The sequence below is a fragment of the Chrysoperla carnea genome, chromosome 1, assembly GCF_905475395.1.
Source record: "Chrysoperla carnea chromosome 1, inChrCarn1.1, whole genome shotgun sequence".
In the NCBI taxonomy this organism is placed as follows: domain Eukaryota; kingdom Metazoa; phylum Arthropoda; class Insecta; order Neuroptera; family Chrysopidae; genus Chrysoperla; species Chrysoperla carnea.
Window position 1 is genome coordinate 68,103,803 of NC_058337.1, and position 27,856 is coordinate 68,131,658.

Sequence of the window (27,856 nt, forward strand, 5' to 3'; positions counted from 1 at the left end):
AAATAAGAGTATGAGAATATTTAAAATTGAAGTTTCCCATGTTCATGATATATTATTATATTGTTATCTAGTAAAATCAGGCAAAAATTAGGAAACAAATTTTGCAATATCCACCGTACTTTTCGAGATAAACTATTCATATAGTAGCACAAATCACAAATCTAGTATCGAATGTTCCAAAAAGACCACGTCGATTTTTGATACAAACCGAGCTTCGGTTTTTATAATTTTATAATTATTTTCAATTGTATGGATTAATTTCAATATTTCTTCATCATACATCAGCCCATTTTTGCTTCTTAAATTTCTGTTGACTGAACTTTGGAACATACAAATAATTTAGTGTTTGTAATAAAAAATGTTTAAACCACCAAACCATTGTACAATCTAGCAATTATGTGACAAAAATGGCAGGGGTAAATTCTTTTGTACTACTTTTTAAGTTCGAGTACTTAAGCAAAGTTCCAAAACTAATCTAAATTAGTTAATCAATGCTTGAAAGTTAGTTTTTATAAAGTTTTAAAAAAGATTCACTAATCCGGATTCTTTAAAAATAAGGGAATATCGGATTTCTGGATTTGATCGGATTAAATGATAAATAAAATAACGGCGGTTGAAAAGTGTTCGGATTACTGGACGTGTCGGACTATTGTGTGTTCGTATTATTGAGACTCTACTGTAATAATATTAACCTATGATTAATCGATCTTAGTAATACATATTTGATTAATCGATCATAACAAGTTTTAAATATTACAAGTTGCATAAATACGTATAAACTTTTTTCATAGCTTCGAAAGTTATATTGTTCTAAGTGAGTACTTATTAACTTCTACTATATCTAATTATATACGTGACATATTAAGTTTTAGATCAGTGTGTGTAATTTTTTCACATGCATAATTAATAGTACTTAATAGAAATAATAATTAGTAATTGAAAATATAGTAATTATTTTACCATTTTCAATATAGTATGATGTTTCATTGTAACGGTCATCTGTGAAACCAGGTCTTTTTGCTTTAAGCGCTTTCGTTTCAAGTTTTGCCTATAAATTAAAAAATAAAGTAAAAAAATAGAAAACATTTCATTGTCATATTATCAACGTACAAAACGTTTTTCCATAAACGTTATCACACATTATGAGAGCATGCAGTAATAAAAAAAAAAAAACAAAACCAAATAAAACATACAAAAAATATGTTCAGATATTTTTTTTAAAACTTACCTTTTTCAAATCCTTATTCGTATCAGCATCGTCTGCTTTCCGTTTTTCGGAAATTCCACCAGGTCCATTCGCTGATGGCAAACCTTTATTCGATTCACCACATAACTGTAACAAAAAGAATATATTAATTAATAAGAAATTAACATTTATTTCTAAAAATTTTGCTTTATATAAGATAAACCGAGATATAATAAAATTATGTTAATGATCATGTAGTTGTGACAATCGCATTACTATTTTGTTATAATATTTATAAGTGGTATAACCAATCAAAAAAAGATTGTTTAAAACTATGTTGCATTTCAAAACAACAATATTTGAAATTTTTTAGACAGTATATTACTTTCTTACAAACAACTCATGCGTTTGTATCAACTTCACCACTCAACCCAGTACGGAAGTTGTATCACAATCGTGGCACCAATCTCCATATTTTTTCTCGCGATGAGGTTGAGACAACCTCATATCGGTTGTTATAAATAATTTTTTTTTTCAGTGTATTTAAAACTTTCAGCATATTGTTCAAAAAGGAACTTCAGCAAACAAAAATGTTGTTATTTGATGGCCGCAAACTTATATTGAAATACTATAAATGGTTTAAAATAATATTGGTATATTGGTATCAAAACTGGGCAAGTATACGAATATTGATTGATGAATACTAAATGTGTATGAATATTCTTATATTAGGATCTATATAGAAGATTAATATCATTATTTAATATCATTTAGTAACTTAGTTGCTACCACCTTTAACATTTTTCTATTTAATATAATGTATGATTGTAAAACATTTTAGTAATAATAACTTTCTGGTGTCCATTAATAATGAATAAATCACAAATTGATGCAATGTAAATATACAGAGATTTTCAGAGTGACAAAATTTTCAAATAGGTATGTATATTTGAATGACATATTTGACATTGATATCATATCAAATGTATAATATATAATACTTTTATCTTCAAAAGTAATCAATGAAAATATAATCAAAAATTTATCTATGTATGTTAATCTAAAATTTAAAAACAGAAAAACCTTTTATAATAATGTGAATGACAATAATGACGCTCAGGAAAATATAAGAAAATTAATATAAAAATACTTTTTATGAGCAAGCTTTTATTGCAATAAAAAGAAGAAAATTATTATTTCTATGAGTCCCCCATCAATTTAAAATATCTAGGATGATTCGGAGCGCCTCAAGTATTTATGAATGGTCATGTATGAGAGACTCGCAGAACTAATTATTTTCTACTTTTTATTACAGTAAAAGCTTATCATTTTTATTAAAATTTTATTACAAAAAAAATTGTGATTTACATAGGTTATTCGTATTCTTCTCACCAAATCCTTTCCTTTGATACTCAATACATGGGCATGCATAAAAAAAAACTATTACGTCATTTTAGATTAAGAATGCTCAACTAACTATGCATTGTCATCCAAACTAAACGTGTATGCATAATTTTAGCTCAATCGGTTGAGGATAATTGCTTCAAAATTCAAATTCAAAATTTAACCCGATCAAATATACACATAAATAGCACTGGAGTTTATATCCAGTGCTGTAATCGTGAAATCAATAGAATGTATACAGTGAAAATCAGAGGGGGTATGCTAAAAGTCAAAAGTGTAAAATTGGTTCAATTTTCTATAAGCACAAGTTATACACTAAGTTTTTAGAAAATACAGATGATACACGCCATGGTATACTTCCATTATTGTAAAATCCGTATTTTAGGCTTTGATCAAACAGTTTAACCTCGTCACATAAATGTAAGCACTATCTAATTGAAAAATAAAGTAATAGAAATACAATAAAGCCTCGGTCGAGCAATACAGGATCAAATTATATATAGATAAACAATTTTTCTAATATTATTAAAAAGAAATATGATATAAAAAACAGCTCATTGTGTAAGTGGCTTGCTTGTAATGTATACAACAAAGGACGCAAAATCTCATAAAATTCAGTCAATATTACGGGTGAACAACACAAGTGAAGTCTATCTGTCTATCCGCTTTACTAAAACAGTTTTAGATGTATTATATATAATAAACAGAATGTATATTGAAAGTTTAGTAGTAGTTTTTAAAGTGATTTTATAGTGTCAAGAGTCTTTTATAGTGTTTTTTGGTGGCAAAAATGGGAAAATTTCTACACCAACAAACGCCGCTCCTATATCGAATTTTTTAGGTTAGGTAAGTTTAGGTTAGGTTACGTTATGTTAGGTAAGGTAGGTTAGGTTAGGTTAGGTTAGGTTAGGTTAGGTTAGGTTAGGTTAGGTTAGGTTAGGTTAGGTTAGGTTAGGTTAGGTTAGGTTAGGTTAGGTTAGGTTAGGTTAGGTTAGGTTAGGTTAGGTTAGGTTAGGTTAGGTTAGGTTAGTTTAGGTTAGGTTAGGTTAGGTTAGGTAAGGTTAGGTTAGGTTAGGTTAGGTTAGATTGGCTGTTATTAGACTATGGAATCCGTTGTGATACCAAAAAAATGTTGGGCCATACCCGGCCACTACTCCATGAACCATTTGGAGCTGTTTAAGAACAGCAGGAGTGCTTTGACGTCAACGGACTTAAGGTCGGAGAGGACGTCAAAGAGAGAATGGCTCAAGTAAGTCAATCTTCTCTAAGCAAGAGTTGGGCAGTGACAGAGAAGAGGAGACATTGTCTCCTCCTCCTCACTACTGCGACAGCTCCTGCAGTAGTCGTGATACACTGCTAAGCCCAGGTATTCAGCATGCCTGCCACCCAACCAGTGTCCTGTAATAGCCGCAACAATTTTGCTAATAGAGGCCCTTGGAAGTAATATAAGATCTTCGGAACGCCTACGATTGTACTTAGACCATATCTGTCTTGTAGTACCACAAGTACGTTCCTCCCTCCATCTAAGATTGGCCTTTTTTATTATATCCTCTTTGAGAAGAAACTTGCAGTTACCAAATGGAACCCCCGGATATTTATTGATGCTTGTGTCCGGCAGCATTATGCCATATCTAGCAAGCTCGTCGGTTTCGTAATTTCTGGAAATGTCTCTGTGTTTCGGTACCCATACCAGGTTTACATTCATTTGTTCTGGCAGCTCATTTTAGGAAGCCATTTATTTTCATTTTTCTATTCGAAAACATAATAATTTAAGAGATAATTTATAAATTTCGTCACGTATTATGATTGTGACAAAATGTGAGTTTTTAATATTCTGTCGTTAGTCAACTCATATTCTTTTAACCATGAATCGACCATCGGATAGATAATAAATAATAAAAATAAAGTAGCTAAATTATTGAAAAAAGAAGTGCTAGGAAACCATTTTGTAAAATTATGACAAAATATGATATAGAGCAAGAGATAACATTTTGTACCGTTTTGAAAATCTCGTAATTTAATTTAACATATAATTGTGAATCTTGATTTAAGACAGAACAAAAGTCTTTTTATTCAGTTACGCAACTGTATTGCTAAAATATTCTTTAAAAAAATATTTCAACAAACGTTATTTGAACAGTAATATTAAGAAAGCGTGCTGTATGTTATATATATATATATATATACAAAACTCTCATCATATTATTTTCATCTTAAATAAGTTCATGCCCCAGGTGACAAGCGTAGCGTTCGTACGTATGTTTATGTACGTATATATGTATCCACATATATTTGATATAGAAGAGATTATTGTTGGTAAAAATGACATTGATTCTAACACTGAGCAAACATGTTACCGAAATATTATATAAAATAAAAGAATATTACTTCCATATTATTTAAACTATTTTATCGGGATTAATATTTAAACTGTTGACTTACTAACATGGCAAATATAATTTGAAAATTTGCAAATGTATGCAGTGTCAAAGAAATAGGCTTTCATCCTAAATTTGAAAAATTGGTTTATAAGTTACATTATTATCTGATTTACACCAAGAAAGTATTATTTAAAAAAAATACTATTTCTCCCTTATGTATTTTGCATTTTAAAAAACCAATCAAAATTTACTTCTAAAACAGTGTAGAGTGTCACGGCGTACTGAATGACATCAAACCGTGACATGCAATCATATTTGTATATGCAAGTTTACAAGTATTTGCAATTTTACATGTATTTGTAAGCTTAAATAATAATCAGTATATTTTATAAAAATTAATTTTGTGTTTTGTTAACAACTGATTAATCATTGAAAACTTTAATCCAACCGAATTTTTTGTAGTGGGCAAAAGCCTATACAACAATATGGCTTCAAAGAATGAATTTCATGATGTCATTCCAAAATCCACTACGTAATATATTTCGTAAGCAACATGAATCTTCCCCTTATTGTAATAAAGGATAACCAACGTTATAGTTTCATGAAGTCAACATGGAAATTCGAAAACTATGAGCAAAAACCGCTCGCCAAGAGAAGTTTCACGACAAATAAATAAATTTACAAAAAAATCCAAGAAAAACAAAACATTTCATTCTTTCTCTACATACCTGGTTCGTTCGAAAAATGGAATAAATCTTATTCTTACGTTTCTTACGATTTTCTTCCATTCATGATAATTTTTTCTATGTACTTAGTAGAAAAATTCATATTAAAAAAAAAAACTTCTAAATTTTACTTCTTATATACGCCTTTAAATGGCAGTAATATAAAAAAGATTTCGTACTTTCCACTATAAAAAAAATTAAAAATTCTTTAAAAAACTCTTAAGAAAAACAAACAAAAGAAATATCTACTGCCTTTTATATGTTGATGCGTTTTCGGGAATCATAAAAATGTTATGTAAATTACACAGGTTAACGATCACGAAGGTTTGTTTGTGTGTAAGGTCAATAACGTTTCTAAGAGTCTCCGAAAAGCCATTTCAATGAATAAACACGGTATCACATAAGATCAGATCAAAATTCAGACTATATAAAAACATGTTTCCTTCGGAAAGATGTTTATAAATAATGGGAATAATTTGAAACATAAGTTTTCGGACGAATGTCTCTTTTGTTTTATATTTAAATTGCGTTGTGATATCTATGAAATCATGGGAGTTGCTTATGTAGATATACATGAAATCTACTTTTCGTATCTCTATTTTAATACAATTCATATTCGAAAGCACAGTCAATTATTTCGATATAATAATGTGTATTCTGGTAATACATGTATCTACATGATATAATATCAAGAGATAGAAACAATTCTTAAATGTTGTACAACTCCTAAGGTGTAATTTGGGGATTCCTCAAACAGCTATAAAAATTAATTTGTTCACGGCCACCCTCAAAAATGCAGTGCTGAATTCTATAGTTCAGTTTTTTACAAAAGTAAAAACCTGGACTTGAGTAATTTTCTGACGATTATCTCCAAAAATAAATTATTGCATTTTTGGAGATAATCGTCAGAAAATTACTCAAGTCCAGGTTTTTACTTTTGTAAAAAACTGAACTATAGAATTCAGCACTGCATTTTTGAAGGTGGCCGTGAACAAATTTATTTTTAGAGCTGTTTGAGGAATCCCCAAATTACACCTTAGGAGTTGTACAACATTTAAGAAAGAGATATTAACAAAACTAACTACTGAAGCTTAGAAATATTAACAGCATAATAACGAAGTAAATTGTATTATTTTTTGAATATTACTTTAGACAATTAGTTGTTATCTCGAGCTTCAAATAGGGTATTATTGCATTCTATAATATCCGGTAGGGTTGATTAGGTTGATCTTATGAAAATCATCAATTTCGTAAAAATTCGAAGAAAATGATAACTAGTTTACATTTTTATTTTCGATTATTCGTCCATGGATTAAGGCAGGTACAGGACTATAATAAATATAAACTACTGTACGTATAAATATGCTAGTTATGGCTACAAAGCTGTAGTTCGCAAATATGTATGCGCATAGACACTACTAGCATGCCAGTATAATATAAACATGTTTATTTTTTATTAACAAATGTATTTCTAGCCTTATTCTTCAAACATTGTTTGCCTATATGTATAAAAATATACAAATTGATTAATTAAAAGAATGCATGCAAAGTGAATATTTATGCATGTTACGGGTAAAGTTGCTTTTTTAGTTATACTTGAATTTGCCAAGTCTAAGAGTACTCTACATCATCCATGGGCAAACGTGGCTTAGAGAAGACACTCAGACTTCTGTATCTAACATACGAGTAAGACAGTGATACCCTAACTAGTGTCAACCAATAAAACGAGTAAGACAGAGAAACAATATTTTTTTTCTACCAATCTCATTACTATTAGAGAAACTGAGATAAGAAAAAGAGTCGTATACCTGTCTCGCTTCTTCCTCTATGAGCAATGCGTACTTGCATAAAGAGACACACAATAAATTTAAGGCACGCAATAAACTTATAACAATGGTGACTTTGACTTAAAATAGCTCGCCCACGCCTGCTCCACATGATTTTTTTAGTCGAAGTTGACCATAAACAAATAATAAAACATTTTAGTTTATATTGACTAGTTAAGGTTGCCTGTGTCTTAATAAACTAAGTGCTACTCTAGTCGGACTGAGGAAAAAAGCAGTACCTTCAATAGAATTGATTAAAATCTAATAATCGTTTCGGATAAATTAAATATTTGTTCAGAATTGAAAGTAGACTTTTTTCTCATAACCCACAACTCTCCATTCATGAACTACACGTTGGTGTAAAGTTCTGGTTTTGTCATGAAAAAGGACAAACAAACTAAATAAGATAAATTTTATTGTTTTCATCAATTTCATTTCCATTCTCGTTGCAATTGTAATTTTCTTTTTCAGGCTCTTGTTTTTATTTTTTTTTTTCGGTCTATTACTATTTTTGCCTTTTTTATTACTCACTGTCAAAATAAAGACAAGCGTGCACCATCATTAAAGAAGAAAAACTAAATACACTTTTAATAAATAGAATAGGTAAAGTTGACTATAACTAAGCAAAGTTGACTTGACTATGTATTTCAAAACAACTGACTACTTCGTTGAGCTAGATTAAACTTTATCTTTATAAAACTAACTTTGCCAAATCACCAACTTTGACCGTAACATATACATACCATTCAGTTTGTTAGTTGTCTATGTTCTGCATAAATTGATTAATTTAATTGATACATGCAAATGAATGTACAAAACGTTGAAGCTTTAGTGCTTTATAATAACAGTAAATAAGCAAAATTTCTAAAGAAAATTGTAAAAGGAAAACTGCTGTAAAATAAACATACCATGCTTTCTATTAATTATTATTATGTACTTCAAACGTAAAAACATAAAATTCGAGAAAAAGTTCAATTTAAGAAATTATATTTTCATAACTTTTTTTTTAAAACTAGCTTGATACCCACTCCCTTCGCTAGCCTTAAAAGTAAAGACCACCGCGTTATAGCTTCCACTTCTCTTGCTCTCGCTTATCCTTCTTCCATAACACTCGGAATGGGGGTAAGGTTTGTTTTACACAGGTAAAATATATGTACAGAGTTCAATTTTTGTTATTGTTATACAATATAGTCTTGATTCATTGAGTGTATCAGATCAGGTGGCCATGAATTTTATCTCGTTCAACATTATTACAGTTATCTTTAATTTATGATTGAAAATGTTGCTCATAGATGGATCAGTGAAATGTCATAGACTAAATTAGTTTTTTTTTTAAATGTATCTTTATAACTTATAGCTCATGTGTTATTTTGATGTATGAGCTATATTATTGTTAAGTTTTAAACTTAACAATACTTTCACATTTATATTATATAGGGATAATTCTTCTTTTTGTTCTCTTCTGTGTGTGTCTGTGTGTCTGTCTGTGGAATCCGTAGCTTCTAAACGGATGAACCGTTTTTCTATTTTTTGGGTTTCGCTCGAAAGGTAATTTAACGTGCGAATTAAGGGTTCCGTACCCGAAAAAACCTAAAAATTGTTGATGTCTTCCAAATCGGTTCAATTTTGAAAAGGCTTTAAGGAAAAAGACAATTTAATGAAGAGTGTTCTTAGATATGTTTCAAATACGAGTTTAGGGTTCCGTAGCCAAAATTTTGTCGGGGATTTTTTAAATTTCAATTGTTTATTATTCATATCGATGGCCCTAAAACTGATAATTATTTAAATGCCTTTATTAGAAACCCTAGATATATTATCAAATAAAAATACAACAAAAATTCTCAAAATATCACATAAAAAATAGTTTTTCTTCCAAACACGAATATTTATTGGTACTCTACTACTTTACAAATCCACGCTTGTGTTACACAAAATTTATTTGCGAAAAAACAACGATTTAAAAAAATTACCAGTTGTTTTCAAAAAATGATTTTTAGTATATTCTGGTGTGGTTGGTTTCATCTTATTTTCTGAATTTATTTTGTTGTTTTGTGTAACATATGAAATTAATCTTGTTACTTACTTTTAAAACATTAATAAACATGAATATAAATATAACATATGAATATATTATAATAATTGTTATGAATTAAAAAATATATTTTAACTCCCTAGAAAGTATAGTAATATTTTTGAGTATATCTCAATGAGGTTTGTTCATGATATATAAATATATATAAGGTGTTCTATAATTGACTGTATAACTCTCCACTCCCCGAATAAACTTATAAAGACGAACGAAAAAGATTTTTACCAAATTTTGATCTGAGGCATAATTTCCGAGATAATTAACCATACCAATTAGAAATAGAAGGGTGTCTTTATCGTTGTATTTAATTATCATATTATCTATCTCATTTTTCATCCAGTAATCTATAAGTACTATGACATACCACGGTAATTACTGGGTGTGGTTTAATAAAACTAATAAAAGTGAGATAAATGATAAAAAGAGAGTGTTTCATAAATTTATTTTCTTTCTTTAGGTAAAGTTAGATTTGGTTTAAAGACTTTCTCGCCAATACACCGCCGGAGGCCTGAATGAGGGATTTGATCTTTAGTACCATGGTGATATTCGGAAGGCATTTGATAGTATCAGATGCCGGCTACCCTACCTATGGTTTCTATAGTTTTTCATTGGGTTTGCACAAAGGTTAATACCGGGATAGTTCCTTTCTTTTCATTTTCTCTATTCCTTTTATAATATGTTAAATGCAATGTTTGTATTACTTTAAGAAAGAATGAATAAATTGATTTCAATTAAATTGAAAGCTTTTCTCTATAACAGTCTCATTTCAGTTTGAAAGACCTGTATATGTACTTATATGTATACGGATATTCCCTCAGGGTTTCTATAAACTGTTTAAGCTTATTTAAGCCTTCTTGTTTGACATTTTTTACAGTAAAGATTATTTAAATGTCAAAAGTGCTTTATATTGCACATGCGTCCATCATCAGACATCCGACAAATAATTGACGGCTTCAATTAAAGAATAGTCTTATGAAAAAGAAGAACGTATGAGGTATCGTCGGATTTACACCACAGCCCTAGTGATATAGCTACACTTGTTGAGTCTTAGTTTTCCTTTTGACAATCCCACAAGAAAGCCCAGGTACAAAATACCGGGGGACAGTTAGTATTGAATAAAAAAACGTATGTTCTCAAGAAAATGCGTACATTTTCATAGTGGAAATAATTTAATAATAAAGTCAATGTAGCTAAGCATTGATGCGTTGACACAAAAAGAAGAAAAATTAAAAGAAAGCAAAATGTGAAAAACGAAAAGTTAGATGATTTTATTTCATTCTTCAATAGAGCAAATAATATTATACTTATCCAAAAAAATGAAAACTTTTCGCACAATTGTTGTATATTTTATATTTTCACATAATAATGGAAAATAATGATTATTACTTTATTTAACACAAAATTGAAAATTGTGTGTTTTTCCTATGTCAAAGAAAAACAAAACTTCTTTTTTTCTTAATAACTATGCTTAAAAACATCTTAAAGGCGTGATTTGATTCTGGGAAGATAAAGATATTATTATTATACCATGTATATGAAATATACCAAGGTATACTAAGTTTAGTCAAAAGTTTGTAACGCTTAAAAATATTGATGCTATGAACAAAATTTTGGTATAGGTGTTCATAAAATGACCTAATTAGTCCATTTCCGGTTGTCTGTTCATCTGTCGTCAGTCGTCAGTCGTCTGTCGTTTGTCGTCTGTCCGTCTGTCATCTCGATTACTCAAAAAAGAGATATCAAGCTGAAATTTTTATAGCGTGCTTAAGACGTAAAAGTGAGGTCGAGTTCGTAAAGGAGCAACATAAGTCAATTGGGTTTTGGGTCCGTAGGACCCATTTTGTAAACCGTTAGAGATAGCTCAAAAGTTTAAATGTGAAAAATGTTCTTTTAAAAAAATAAACAACTTTTGTTTGAAACATTTTTTCGTAAATACCAATGTTTATCCGTGAGAGAGCAAATTATGCACAAATTGTATGGTATGTGTTATATGAATATATCCGTTATATGTGTGTGACATGTATGTATGTGTAATGTGACCGAGTAATCAACACTGTCTATACATGGTATTTCAACAATTAACTCAGTCAATTGTTTGTTTTCACTTGTTTTTTATTAGTTTTATGTTATCATTAACATAAACTTTAATGTAAATTGGAAGAAATGTTAAACTTGAAGTTTTGTTAGTAATAAACTCTATACTCATTATGTTGGAATAAGTCGCTTCTATTCGTTAGGTATTTAATTTAATTTTATTGATCAAATTAAAGCCTCCTTACTGAAGAGATTTTGTTTTGTTTGTTTTAAGGTTCTTGTTTAATGTTTAAAACGAAATTCAAAGCTTAAAACTAATATTAATCTCGATGATAATTTGATAATTTTGTACCTAGCACTATGTTTAGGTGTGATTTTGAGTACATTTTAGGCTTTTAAAGATATTTTATAAAGACTACTTTTATAAATGTTGTCAATTGAAAAAAAAACTATTCCAAAACAAATTAGTATGCACTAAAAAGTAAAAAAATAACGATAATATATTGTAGTTAAAATTATTGTTATTTTTGGAGTCGGTGTCAGCCACGGAACCTGACAAATCTGACAGAACAGTTTGCTACATAACTTGGCTGATACCGACTCCAAAAATAACAATAATTGTATTACTACATTATATTATCGTAATTTTTTTACTTTTTGTGATTCTTAGTGAATCTGAAGTACACTAACTAATTTGTCACTAAAAAAAGAATCATCGAAATCGGTTGGCGTGATATTGAGTTATTCGTCCATTTGTCGCGCACATACTTAATGCAAGTTAAGACTTATATAGTTTTCTCATGGATGCCAATGTCAAAACTGGACTGGAATTGAAATGGGACCATTCGGGAAGCACCAGTTTTCGAATAAAAAAAGAATAATGAAAATCGGGTTACCCAGTCAAAAGTTCTGAAGTAACGAACATCAAAAAAATACAGTCGAATTGAGAACCTCCTCCTTTCTCTAATTTGAAGTCAGTTAAAAATATTAATAATAATTGAAATCTAGTGATCCATTCTCTTTTACGATATCAATCACTGTATTTTGTTTTTTAACTTATAGATATTATTTTCTGCTTTTTATTTCAGCTAGTTACAAAGGCGTGTTTTTTGAAACTATTATTTATTAAACACAGATTTGATAATAAAACCAGAAACAAACAAAAAAGTATTAAAAAGTTTTCTCGAACAAGGATTTTCATTTATTTATTAAATATGAGAAATTCGACATAAAAAGAGGAGAAAAGAAAAACGTAGAATATTGATAAAATATTTATTAATATAAAGATAAAACGTGTTATGCTTAACAAAAATGAGTACCAACTATAAAGTTCGCACATAATACATTTAAAGAAATATAACAGTTGAGCTACAATAAAATCATTAACAAGGATTTCAAAGGAAAAATCAATAATTATTTATTTAGCTTGCAATAGAACCATATAGAACCATATTAGTTTATATCTGGGTACTAACCTAATATAAGCTTTCATAAAATTTGAATGCTTTCTTATGATTTCATTTTAATTCGACTGAGTTAAAATAACGGCGGATTAAATTAATGGATATCTCGTCTTTTGCGTGCCGAAAAAAAATGACTTTTGCATTTTTTATTCTTATAATGAATACGAACGCCAAGGCAAGTTTAGACTTGTGGTTGAAATTTTTTGTACCTTATTTTCAATTTTGATAATTAATTTTGTTATTTATAACTTAATACGCCTACTTATGAATGTAGACGCAAATTGTTTTTCGAAATATCGAAAGTTAAATAATTTAAAAAAATTTTCAATATTTTAAAAATTACTCCAGATATCGAAAAATATTATTCTTACTTTTCGTCTTATATTGTCAAGTTATAACATAATTCACCAAAATTGAAAAAATATATTTTTTAATTTGTCTTCACTACCGTGCTCATTCACCCTGAATTAGTCAGACATAACGGTTTTTTTTTGTTTTCAATAGCTTATTAAGGTTTAAACTTTAATTTAAATATTTTTTTTTTTATTTTCACCGACTAGTTTTGGAGATATCTATGAGAAACTAATATCCATCTACAGTTTTCCCATAAGACCAATATTAAATATGCCTACTTTTGAAATCATTTATTTATTGAAATAATCGGGAAATCCTCCCCCTCCCCCCGTGAATTTAATCACCGTACTCATCTAAAATGAGTACCTTAAAGCGCTGCCCTCATGCACTATCATTTTTTTTCACAATTTTAACCATATTTACGGTTCAGTTGGTCGTATCATGAAGAATAAATAGAAATATTTGTTTTTTCATGCAGAATAAAATGGTGAAAAATTGTTTCGAAAAATGTTCAATAGTTTTGGAGCTATGGCAGTATAAACAGTTAATTTCTTTATAACAACCCCTCCCCCCTCTGAGCGATGAGCAAGTTGAAAATTCTGATTCAGCGGGTCAAAATACATCGAAGTGCATTACTTATTCGGTACGACCTGTAAATGCACACGAAACCCACTCAGCGCCTACACTATATAAAATTCACGTTTTTACACTAGCAACTGAGACTTTACTTACAATTTTATATAAAATCAAAAAATTAACTGAAGGGGCTAATAACATCTTTCATGTACAGAGAGTATTTATACCCTTTTCTTCCAGACAATAACTGTTTCTCCTGGCAATATATAAGCACAAACATCGTATTCATATGTATGTAGTAGATTTTCCAGTAATCCAGAGAGTCATTGCAAAAATACGTGTTTCGAATGAATGTAATATAGTGCTATATATTATTTGTTGGTGCTACAGAAAATGTCGTACGTTCGTACACTAAAAATGTTAAAGAATGAGAAAAATGTTCTTCTCTTCTGCGTTGCGTTCTTTAAAAAACATTAGTTATAAAACTGTACACATTTTTTTTCCACTATAGAATAAAAAATACCACTATGTCGGACTGTCTGATTATAAGTGCTTTGTGTACCAAATAAATAATTTTTTACTCTCAGATTTGCGTCAAATATAATTAGTTCAGCACGAAAACGGGTTTTTTATAAGCCATTCCATAAGCCAATCACTTTTCATAACAGCTAGTGAATTTAAGAGGTATCGTTAGATAGAAATAGAAATTGAGTTCAATTGAAGCAAAACTCGAAGTTTTTGATATTACAAACATCAAATAGAGAGGATGTCGGTGCATAAAGTTTTTCATCGATAAACCAATGTAATATTACATTATAAATGATCATTACATTTAAAAATATTTTTTATTTTTTAGTCCTTATAATATAAAAATTGTTTTTCAAAGCAAGTATTTTTAAATTTAAGGCTAACAACTATTTTCTAACTGTTCCTTAATAAGACATATACTTCCTCTCCTCCCTTTCTTGAGTAGATAAAAAATATTATAAGCTGTAAAAACTTTCTTTAGCATGTTCGAAATGTTTTGTATTTCAAACTTACGAATCTCTTTAATCCGTCAAGCTCAATACTAAACAGTTTTTCTCAATTTTGCGAATTGTGAATGCAGAGAAAATATGCTTTGAAGATAATGTTTCTTATAGTATAGAAGAAAAAAAACCTAATTTACTCTTTACAAATTTTCTTGGCACAAGAAAAAAATTCAAGCGCTAAAAAACTTTACTAGTGAATTTCTTCCCGCTCCAAGAATAGATTTTCTTCCTTTAAAATTTTTCTTTCAACAAAAACAAAAATATGGTTTAAGAAACAGTTTTGGGTAAGAAATCCTAACGTAATGTTTCATTAATAGTTATCGTTCAGCGTATAGATTATTTAAAAAATTTAGGACTTAACAACCTCTTTTTCTGGTTGGTTTTTTCCATTATTAAAATTACTTGCTTTTGATACTTAATCCTTTTTAATTCAAAGTAACCCTCGAAGAAATTCAGAGATAAATGAATAACCATAGAAAATTATCCCCAAAAAGATTTTCCCCACCCCCAAACCTTACCACTGGCATTTATAAAGTAAATTAAAAAATCCTCTTCTAATAGTTTTATCAACAGCAAGCTAATTTCTGTTTAGATTCCAAATAGGTAGACACTCATGTAATTAAACTTTTTTTTAGCACTTCGGAACATACCTTTTTTGTTAAAAGCCATAAAGATATGTACTGACACAATGTTCACAAATTGTCAATTTTATCTGATATTCCTTGAAAAATGTAAACTCAAATTTTTGTACATCAAACCAATAGAAAGTTGTGTGTGTGTGTATGCGTGTGTGTCATTGTCTCGAAAATAAATTTTACTTCTAGAAGAAAGTATTTGCCATTCATTCTTGATTCTATACCATAGCTTATCCCAACTAATACTTTTAAATGACCACACGAACAAACAAATACACAATTGTAGTAACAAAATCACCCTCGCAAAACATCACCCACATACAAATTATCCTCATTCAGCTTGCTGCTAGATGCTGTGTGATGTTGTCACATGTAAAACGATATTTATGAACTCATAATTTTTTGTTTTATTAGTATGAAATACTTTGATTAAATTGATAAGACATGTTTAAATTTTCAATTTTTTGTTGCTTGTGTTCTATTATTTCGCTTATGTTGTTGTTGTCTTAATACTTAATATAAAGTTTCTTAGATCACAGTTTTGTTTCTTCTTTCAATTTGTAGTCAGCAAAATTATTTATTCATGCATACGAGAACAGTAATTTTTTCTAAGAGTTGGATGCTTGGTATTTTATTATTATTCATTTATTATGCATAGAAAAGTACTTCGGTGTACTTTTAACGATTGTGACACATTTATGAAGGGAATGATTAACATTGTATAGTAAATGTAGTACAATTACTAGTGATTGTTTATTAATTTGGAAATAGATGGAATATTAAAAATTTTTGTATTTTATGAAAGCACTGGGAAATAACATATCATGTTGGTTGGTTGTTAATATTTTTAAATAATAACAACGGGGTGTAACCTTCGTTTCTCTGGCACATACGCCTATAACAGAGGCCACCCACATAATTATTAGTTAATCTTTATTTATTTAACTAAATTCATATTTTTACAATAACATTTTTGATGTGGGTGGAGTCGGTTACATCGTTCTTATTCAAGCGACGACAATATGATCAATTCTACCGCCTTCATTAATTATAATTGTTCACACTGCCGCTGCATGGATTCGAACCCGCAACCTAAGTCTAAGTAGACAAACGGTCTAAGTCTAACGCTTTAGACCGCTCAATCACTTAGGTTCTATTAGGAAATTTGTTTTTATAAGTAATAACTTTTACATTTAAACTTTGTTCTATCTGTAACGGTTTACAAAGTGGATACTTTTTCATATGATTGAATGAGCAAAAAATTCCATTTTAAATTGGCATATAAAAAACGAAAATGCGCACAAATACTTCAGGTAGAACTTTGACTTGAACTTTTTTTTATTAGATGCATAGTTTTTTTGTAATTCGTAAAAAACAGATTAAAACCTCCAACTACCCCCCAAAAAAGAGGGTTAAGTATGCCCCTGAGAGGTCGACTTTTTTTTACGAAGTTTTTACAACCTTGTAAACAACTGTGGAATATTTCAAAGATGCATAAATTTTGTTCCTTTAAGATATTTAGTTTAATTGTACTAGTACAGGAAAATTAACAGAAAGTAATTGATCATCAATTTTCAAATATTAAAAACTTTATCATTTTAAAGGAAAAATAGTATACACACCACGGGAGCAAGTAAAGAATGTCTCAAATTCCACGTTTATTGTTGCCCGAGGCGAAGAATATACTATTGCTTGATACTTGAACACACAGTCAATATTTAAATAAAACATATTAGCTTGTAACAAATTATCCACTTTCACTGATGTACACACATAATATTTTAATCTAAACTACGTAAATATTGTTGACAGGCTAACTCAGCTGTATAATATTATCCTGCTTGTTAATCGTATTGTAGAGAGATACAAAACAGAGAAAGAATAAAAATCCCTTGAGTCTGTACTTTTTATTTCTTGAGAAAAAGTCACGATTATTTGTGAATATGTGTATGCATTGTATATTAGAATTTTGTTTCTTATTTAGAAAAAATCTGGTTCAAATAGTAACATAACCTGTATATACATAAGTCTGTCTATTGAGGTTATGTGGCTGTTTTAAACAGAATTTCGTCTAAACTTTTCTTATAAAAAACTCAACTCAACATTTGAAATAAAGGGAAAAGGTGGGCAGTTGGTGTGAAAAAGGGTCTGTTTTAAGAAAAGTTTTGCAAAAATCATATCACTAGACATAAGCCAGAGAAAAGCGTGATCTGCAACTGAAATGTAGGTATTCTGAATAATCTTCTTTCGTCATGAAGATAAAGTTCTCTACTTTATGTGGCTTTATTATTCCATGAAAATGGTTGTATTATCAACATGCCCCTGAAGCTACCAGCCGAAGTAGCTAAGATCAACTAAAATTTGTTTTTAACGTCAAATTTCCTTCTAGCTTTCTTGGTATGTTTTTGCTCTCCAAAGTTGGAAGAAGAAGCCTGGGTAATTGAACAGACGGGCTTGAACTTTAAAAAAGGTCTGGAGTCTCATCAACTTAGTGAAGGTGCAAAGTTAAGAACAACTTAGTCTGTCAAGCTGAAGGGAATTTTTTTCTTCTGATTTTCTTGGTATGAAATTGTACAGAAGAGACTCAGGTAATTGGACAGATAAACCCGACCATTAAAAAAGGTGGAGTCTCTGGACGTTGAACGTTAGTCCCAAATTTGTAAAGCTTAGAAATATTGAAGCTTCAAACAAAATTTTGACATAGGTGTTCAAAAAATCACCTAATTAGTCCATTTTCGTTTGTCCACCCGCTTGTCTGTATGAAAACACGAGAACTCAAAAAAAGGCATATCGAGCTGAAATTTTATGAAGTGCTCAGGACATCGAACCTATCTTTACATGGTATTTTACAATTAACTCAGTCAACTGTTTGTTTTCACTTGTTTTAAATCAAATTCTCTATCATCTTCTAATTTCAATAACGTTCTCAATGAGTTCCCACAAATTTGAAGCTGATCCTGAAAGAGAAATTCCTCGTGACCGATAGTTGATCTTTTGAAATTTTGGTATCGATTTCAAGCGCACTATTTTAAAATCTTTGAAAGCTTACCTCCATATTTCATACAAGTTTGAAATCTGTACATAGAGGTAAAACGTTCGTACTATCTTCTATACACAGCTCGTACTATTTAGATAAAAATCAACATTTATAGCAAAAAAATGTAGTCCTTTTTTCATTTTATTTTACACAACAAACAATACGAATACAAAAAAAGCATGAACTCCCACACACGTTTCAACAGCAGTACAATGAACGTGTAATATGCTCATTCGACTTAGGATGGAGCTACTATATAGTTAGTAGAGTATCTGCATGGAGCTAGTAATCCCAAATGGAATAATTAATTTTTATTTTATGGTTATTAATTTTTATTTTTGTAGAATTCAATCATTTTTATTTTATTTGTTTTTTAGCATGACTAAAAACGACTTATGAGCTTAGATTATTCTGCACAGTACTGTTTGTAGCGTATACAATCGCATTTAAACAGCTGCTCAACATGCAAAAATGAAATCAAACAAAATATTATTTTGTCAAAAGGTATTTACGAAAACATTTTTAACTCACCTTGGTTAAAAAAGCTTATCTCAAGTTTTAATTTCTGTGTTATATCATGTTATTTTTATTACATCGAGTAATTTATCCTTAAATCCTAATAATTAGCTCCTCGGAATTAGATTTTTCACAACATTTTCTGTTAAACCTAATTCAGATTCACAGACCATTTCTATTTTTGTAATAGGTTTTTTTTAAAAATAGGACCATGTATCCATTCATTGTACGCGCCACATAAAAATAAATACAAAATTTACTATAGAGTTCTATTCGTGATTCCTTCAAAGATAAAAAAACGGTACCATTGGCATACAATGGATTAAATATTATTGAAAAATAACTATAATTCATGAAAAAACATACTATAATTTGTTAACGAAGTTAGAGCCTGAACAAATTCAAACTTTTCGTGGTACTTAACACAATCGTATTATAATATACAACCCGAGTAATTTTAGAACATTGCTGCCACCATTTTTCATGTTTGCAAGTTTGTCACGCTTAAATCTAGGCAGCTGAAAGAACATTTTTAGAAAAAAAAAAACAAAATTAAAAAAATTAAAAACTCGACAGTATTAAATAAAACCTGAAAAAAATGAAACAAGTCCAGTTGTTTTAGAAAACGACTTTAACGGCCTATTATTGGAAAAGCCCATTATTGAGCCGGTCTAGATAATAATGGGCCCCGAAGTCGCGTTGTAAACTACTAGTTTTTTTTTTTTGTATCAGAGTTTATTTAATACAGTCGGGCTTTTGTTTATATATATATATATATATATATATATATATATATATATATATATATATATATATATATATATATATATATATATATATATTTGTAAACTTCTACATAGGATACAGAGATAGGGTCCAGATACTATTATTACAGATACTATTTATTAGTTAGAGATAGGATCCAGAAAAGCCACTATTGACATAAAGTTGACTCAAAATTCTCCAATTTATAATAATAGCTTGAATATCAAAGTATACCTAAATAGAAAGTATCCTGTGTATGTAAAATATTCAAATAATTCATATGTAAATAATTTGAAACGACATTGTAATTTATTTATAAATCAATCAAAATAATATGACACACATTATATTATTTTTTTATTTACGAAAATAATATTAAAAAAGGATGTTAAATTCTATAGGACCACAATAAACATATACTATAATGGATATACGAATAGTTTTGCAGATAAAATTGATAATAAAAAAGCCACTTTTCGTTGGTAAAAGACAATATTAACTTATTTGACGTTTTATTTGGTCTTTTTGGTTCTATCAAGGTTTATTTTTTGAGGAAGAGAAGTTAATTTGAAGATTCGACCAGTATCACTGCGAAAAACGTTAAAAATCACAAATAATAATGGTCATTAAAATTAATAAAGCATGAAAAACCATGCATTCTACCGGGTCTCAAATTAGGTTACTGATTAAATAATAATCATATTATTTTATTATAAATAATATTGAAATTCGCCAAGAAAACTTTTTTTAAAGCTTTGTATAGTTAAATATAAAAATTAATTAAAAAAATAAGTTAATAAAATTTCCAAAAATATTCTCCGATAATAAACCTTTTTGTGTTTACGGTTTGCCTTGTTCGTGAAATAGTTATCGTTTAAATATAAAGAGTATAAGAATGTAAATTTTCAAATAGATGCCAATTGATGTTCTGTTATTGTAACTCATATAATTTTAAAAATCCGTTCTCTTCGGTATTATGTACGGAAGAGTAACAACATATTGAAATCAAATTGATAATTATTTTGTTCAAATTTAATTGTTTTTGATCGTTTCTGGTATAAATGTCGCCGTTTTACTGTAGCTCCATCTGCTTGATAGTTATTTCGACTGTAAACGTCACACGTGGTTGTACAAAAATTTTTTATCGTCTTTTGAAAGCCTTTTAAAGCTGTATGCAGCTTTCAAATTAAAAAATAAATAAAAATAGTTTTGATGCTTTTGTTAAAAAATTTGTTATATCGTTCCATTTTTTAACAACAAAAAAAAAAAAATTGTGTTCAACAATTCAATTTTGGATAAATTTTTCTAGTTTTTACTCATATTACTTACTCATTGCACACCTCTGTAATTTCTATACAGAGGTGTTTAATGTTTAACATTATATTACTAATGTTATTATTAATATTCAAATTATGTCGAATGAAAAAATACTATTTGGTTTTATACAAGGTGTACTCAAAAAAATTAATCCAGCACGAGAGGGTTGTGTATCGAAGATTGTTAGTGAAATATACTATTATTAGGTGATTCGAAAAGTCTTGATACTGATAAGTAGATAATATCTAGTTTAATATGATATCCATTCTCTCATCAAAATTTTGTGTCATTTCTCTCATTAATTTTTGAGTTATTGAATGTGAAGTGACTCTACTTACTCTTGAATGAATTGTCCCGATGGTTTATTATCTTAACAGAAGAGTCGCATAAAAAGAAACATGAGATAGAGAGAAACATCAATAAGGAATATTCATGTATCTTTTTTATATTTTTTATTCATTGTTTACACCGTTATAACAAAGTAAAAAAAAAATACTGCTAAAAATGCTGTATTTAAGTGTAAAAAAATATTTAAAATACATTATAATTTTGAGATATTTAAACGCAGTTTTTTGGCGCTCTCTATTAATGACGTATAAGTAGGTGATCTGTCAATTTTTGACAGTTTTTAGACAGAATTTACACTCGTTATTATTAAGTTTTCTAATAAAAAGCCATAGAATACTATAATTTAATGAAATACCATATAAAATGTAAGTAATTAATATTAAACAGTATGTTAACAAATTTGACAAGCCCGTACTTTGATGTCACGTCCGTATAAAAATTTAAAATTAATTAATTAATTAATTAATTTTAAGTAATTAAAAAGATATTAATTACTAAAATAATGGTTTAGTTGAAATGTCCAGTCATTAAAGTTACGGAAGAAAAATATTTGAACCAAATTTAAATTTCATGAATATTCCCTATTACTTTTTTTGTTTAACACTTTTAAAGAAGCACCGTATATTAACTAGGTTTATAAAAAAATTCGGACGTTGATAAAATATTTACAAATGTATAAATAATTTTATTTAATTATAATCGTTTATTTCCTAAATGAATTTTTTTTTATAAAAAAAATTTTTATATTTATTTAACTAATTATTAAAAATTATTTGAAAATAGTTTTATCCATTATCGATTAAAAAAATCGTTACACAAAAAATTCCTATACAAAACCAATTAATTAAATTTGAAACATTATATGTTTAAGTCTGAAATATGAGTTTTTTTTAATTTATTTGTTATTTTTTCACATTAATTTGAAATAAAAAAATAATTTGTAAGCACTGTATACAGGGTATGGATAATAGATTTTTATTCATAAAACAGATGATTATTTTAGGTAGGAAACAGAGCTTGTTCAAGACTCAATCAAATCTTAAGAATCAATTCTTGGCTTGCCATTTTCTGGTCCAGTTTCGACGAAGAACATTAAGTCATGCTTTGCCAGTCCTTGACCAAACATGGAAGAAATCTAATAAACTATTTATTTGTCAATGTTTGCGCAAATCTAGCGCAAGACTTATAAATTCAATCCTTTACTGAAGGTTCAAACAAATCTAATGAACCAAGTTTAGTGTAGAAAGTAGCCGAGAGAGTAAAAACAAGCTTGTACAAGACGAAATTAAACTAAAAATAAATTTGACATTTATAAAATTTAAACAAGTGGTAATTATTTATGAATATGAGAGTTATTTATAAACTGTCAGTTAAAATCAATTTTAATGTAACTATAACATATTATGGAAGTTATTATCGTCACTCCTTCAAATATTAATGTTGAAAATTATTATTATAAATCGGCTTTAAATTTACATTAAACAACCACCATTACTTACATTACTTATCAAATACATTTTCCTTCACTGCAGTACGGTGTAACGTTGCAGGCTTTAACAGGTTCTGTGAAATGTATAACAAACAGTATTTTGTAAGATTTAAATACATTTAAATACTGCTCACAGTATCTTAAACGATTGATTAATAAGACTTTTTTATTAAAATTATGCCTTATCAGAACTGTTCCTCGTTAAAATTATATACCCAAATATTTTTTTACTAAGCCAACGTAATTTAATTTTTTTAAATTTATAACATATATTATTTGCCTTTCTTAATATTTGATAACATTTAATTATTACCTCATTCTTAAATATGTTATTTACAATCTAAGGAATTATTTTACAATTCAAATTATCATGGACGACGATGCTTAATGTTTCTGAAATAGATTTGGATTGAAAAACGATAGGTGTGTTTCATAAATTAACAGTCATATTTTTGAAATAAGTTTTATATACAATTTTAAGTCTCATAAACATTTTTATTGTTCAAAAAATAGCCCAATTTGTACCATCTTCTTTCAGCAGTCATTGGACGATAGCAGCTCCTTTCCTTCTGATTGACAAAATATGGAAACTTAGGAATATTTGAAGATTTTATTATTAGTTTAGAGTGATTCTATACTAAAAATATATATAAAATTTCAACACCCGATGCAAAATATTTTGGAAAATTAATAATTTCATCAAATGCAACTTTTTTTTGTTTTTTAAATCTGAGTAATTAATACAATTTTTGTACTTACTATCGAGTGAGTACGAATGGAAAATAAGTGTAAGTACCTGCAACAAAAAATAATTGTATTAATAAAAATGTCTATATAAATTTTATGTTCCGTAAATTGGAGTTTTTATAAGCGTGGTATACCCGTATATTTTAGTATGCTTTAATATTGTCAATTAACTTTATTATCGTATACTTTATAATGCAGCTTTTATATTGTCAATTGATTTACAAACCTCCAATGGTCAATAATACATATTGAAATCGCATGTGACCTAATATAAATATTAAATTGAATATCGAATACTATAACGAAAGCTTTAATTTATAATCCCTTGGGAGATCTAATGTCATTTTATTTACCTAATGGTATTAGTTAAAATTATAGGTACATTAATGTTTAATGCATATTAAAAATTTGACCGAATTACCTTTAAATCAATATATTTTTCATAATAGTAGTTTATTGTTGTGGGATATTTTTACACTATATTGTTAAAAAATTCAAATAAGAGTCTCTTTTTTTATACCATGTATATATGAAATATACATAGTATATTAAGTTTAGTTCCAAGTTTGAAACGCTTGAAAATATTGATGCTACTAACAAAGTTTTGATACAGGTGTTCATAAAATCACCTTATTAGATCGTTTTCGGTTGTCTGTCCATCTTTCTGTCCGTCCGTCTGTCTGTCCGCCTGTCTATCAACACGATAACTCAAAAACAGTAAGAAGTAAGGCCGAGTTCGTAAATTAGCAACCCAGGTCAATGGGATCTTGGGTCCGTAAGACACACTTTGTGAACCGTTAGAGATAGAACAAAAGTTTAAATGTAAAAAATGTTCCTTATAAAAACATAAAAAACTTTTGCTTGAAACATTTTTTTTGTAAAAATCAATGTTTATCCACGAGGGCGCCAATTTGGTACAAATTTTATAGTATGTATTCTATGGAAATAATGTGTGGCTATCTAAGAGTGCATATCTTTCTTTACTTACGTGACTTCAAAAAACAAATGATTGCTTAATCAACACTGTCTATACATGGTATTTCAACAATTAACTCAGTCAATTATTTTTAAAGTTGTTTTTAAAATGTTGAGAATATCTAGTTTAATATGAAAATGAATATGATTAATACATTCTGTACAGGCTGTATAAAAATATGTTCTACCTTAAAAAAAAAACTAATTAATAAAAATGATAGGTAGTCATGGATACTGCCGATAGAAGTAAAAACTTAAAACTTTAATCTGAAGAATTGAGCATTTCTGCAATCAAAATACGACGTATTATGAAATCTTAAGTTATTTATATATAACTGAAAGTTCATGACATAAGAAACGTGTTATTCGCGACCTCATAATACCATAGATAGTACTGTAAGGGGGTTGAAGAGGGTGTAAACATTATCTTGTGAATAATCTAAAATATATTATGCTATTTGATTCTTTGTTTGTTTATACCGTGTAGATAGATGTTTTAATCTCTTCAAAGGCCATTACAGTGTGTAGTGCTATCTATGATGTCTTGGAGTATCGAAGTTGTGACTTAGCCCACAGGTTCATGCGCTTACACGAACTAACTATCTACCATCCAAGACAAGCCGTTAAATTACATTAACGCCGTTAAAAAATAATTGGTTATGTGGACTGTCGAAAGAAGTGAACATTTTAAAATTTTAAAATAATTATGTAATTTCTTTTTTTTAATTTTTAAATAAATAGTAGTATGAAAATTGAAATTATTAACATACTGGTTAAACGTTTCGCTTTGGATTTGTCCAATATTAATTATAAGAGGAGTAAATAAAAATAGTCAAGAGAAACACATTTGCAATTATATGTCTTGCATCTCTTTTTTCATTCTTAAATATTAGTTCCAATGATAGCTTTGAGATGCAAGTTATATATAAGCATTCTTGCCTATAAATGCACCGACCTGTCAAAATTTCAAGTCAATTCATCAACTTCTTTTCGTGTTTACGACTATTATAGGTATAAACATTATCAGAAATAATTAAAAGGCATCAGCCGATAATGTTCTCAAGGTGTCTTCCATCCAAGTACTGATTTTGCCCAATGCTGCTTAACTTCAAAGATCGGCCTTAAACCATCTTTAACGTGGTATTTATTTCACGTGGTATGCATATCAATTCTGAGCTGACGATCCAAACTTGGTAACCACCAAATTAGAATTTTTACCCCCTACTAGAAAACTACTGTAATAAAGTCGCTCAACGCGGCAAGTTTACATTTCAAAAACTGATGTAAGCATATTTAAAAAGACTTTTTCATTGTTGAGATATGGGAAGAATATACAAAGAGATACTTGAGAGTGAATATTTTTGTTCTCCGTCGAGTCTCAGACCATGAACTAATATAATTATATAATCGATCTTTTTCATCGTAAATACATCTCAAAAAAGAAAAGTCGATCATGTTTGTATAAAGTGTAGAATAATATGAATATAAAAAATCAATTAGATATTAAACACCATATAAATAAAAAATGATTTCCTATATATTAAAAATTTAAATCGAATTATTAATAGTTTTTAAAAAATAATTAATAACCCGATATTAAAATGTAATAATAGTCTATGTGTATGTTATTTATAAAATATACTACTTTTGTAATTTGTAAATATGTAATATATTGATTCATCGTAAATTAGAGCACATAATAATACATTATATACGAACAATATCCTACTTAGTGTGTTATTAAACAGCAGTATATATAATACTTGCTTGTTATAAGAATTAGTTCATTTTGATGTAGATAAAATATCGATTAAGTATTCATTGTATTATTATAACTCAGGAGTAAGTTATTCATTGTGGTATTACTCAGGAGTAATGTTGCCACGAGAAATGAGAGCTTCAAGTACGTGTGTGTATGAAAGTGTGTTCGTGTTTTTTATTCTAGTATCTGATATTCGTCATGAACTACGATATAGGAGCATTATTGGATTTATCGCAAAAGACGTTTATTTTAATCTAGTGGCTAATTCGTAGTCTTAAATCAAATTAACAGCCAAATTGAAGACTTCCGCAATTTGCTTCGGCAGTTTAAAAACATTGGAACACAACATCTTGTGCTTTAGGTCCTAATCAACCTAAAAAGCTAAAAGTTTTCGAAGAGATTTTTACACACTAAATCATTGTTGAAATATTGAATCACAAATATTAAAAATACAATTATTTCTACCTTACTCTAAGCAGTGGGTAGGCGAAAAAACTGCTTCATGTAGCTTCTTCATAACAAGATGTAAAAAATCAGCTACTAATTGCCGAAGTTTATTATATTTCGAGTGATTCAATAATTTAATGATAATATTCGATACCTCAAGAATATAGTAATATTCGAAAATTCCTTTATTGAATTTAAGCATCGCGGTTTTTGAAATGTGTGATTTACTCGAGTAAAACGATTCTACAACTTTCACAAAACACATGGGGCACCCAGTTAAAGATGTTATAAGGAAAATGAACGAAACCGCTCGCATTTCGCTAAAACCTCATGAAATGCGTTTCTTAGGTGCCAAATATTATTACGGTTAATGTTAAAGGTGACTTACAAAATTAATAAATAAGCAACTTGAATTACGTATACGTTACACATGAATAATATTTTTCGATAATTTGACAAAGACTTAACATTTACGGCATTCAAGTGGAATAATTACTAATTTTCTAAGTGAACTTTAACATTGATCGTTTCATTGAATTAAAAATTTATTGTGTAATAACAAATAGAAAAATTTCCGCCACCAACTCATACGTTTCTAATGGTATTTAACACCCAAAAAACATATTTCATGAGGTTTTAGCAAAATGCGAACGGTTTCTTTCATTTTCCTTTATTTGCCGATTTTGGTAACTTCTTTTACTGTACTAATAATTTATTGTTAGATACATCTAGAGACCTTTTTGGTAGAT

The 27,856-nt window shown here is 28.6% G+C and overlaps 1 protein-coding gene across 4 annotated transcripts in view; it reads right to left on the reverse strand.

Annotated features, from left to right (window-relative positions):
- The window catches only part of LOC123290911 (RNA pseudouridylate synthase domain-containing protein 2-like), a 730,776-nt gene that overhangs the window by 20,280 nt on the left and 682,640 nt on the right, over positions 1-27,856 (reverse strand). For all 4 annotated transcript variants that reach the window (XM_044871288.1, XM_044871287.1, XM_044871286.1 and 1 more), the window contains 2 exons: positions 1,229-1,333; positions 961-1,048 (listed from right to left, as the gene is read on the reverse strand). In XM_044871288.1, the coding sequence (XP_044727223.1) occupies positions 961-1,048; positions 1,229-1,333 (193 nt within the window). The remainder of the gene's footprint in view (positions 1-960; positions 1,049-1,228; positions 1,334-27,856) is intronic.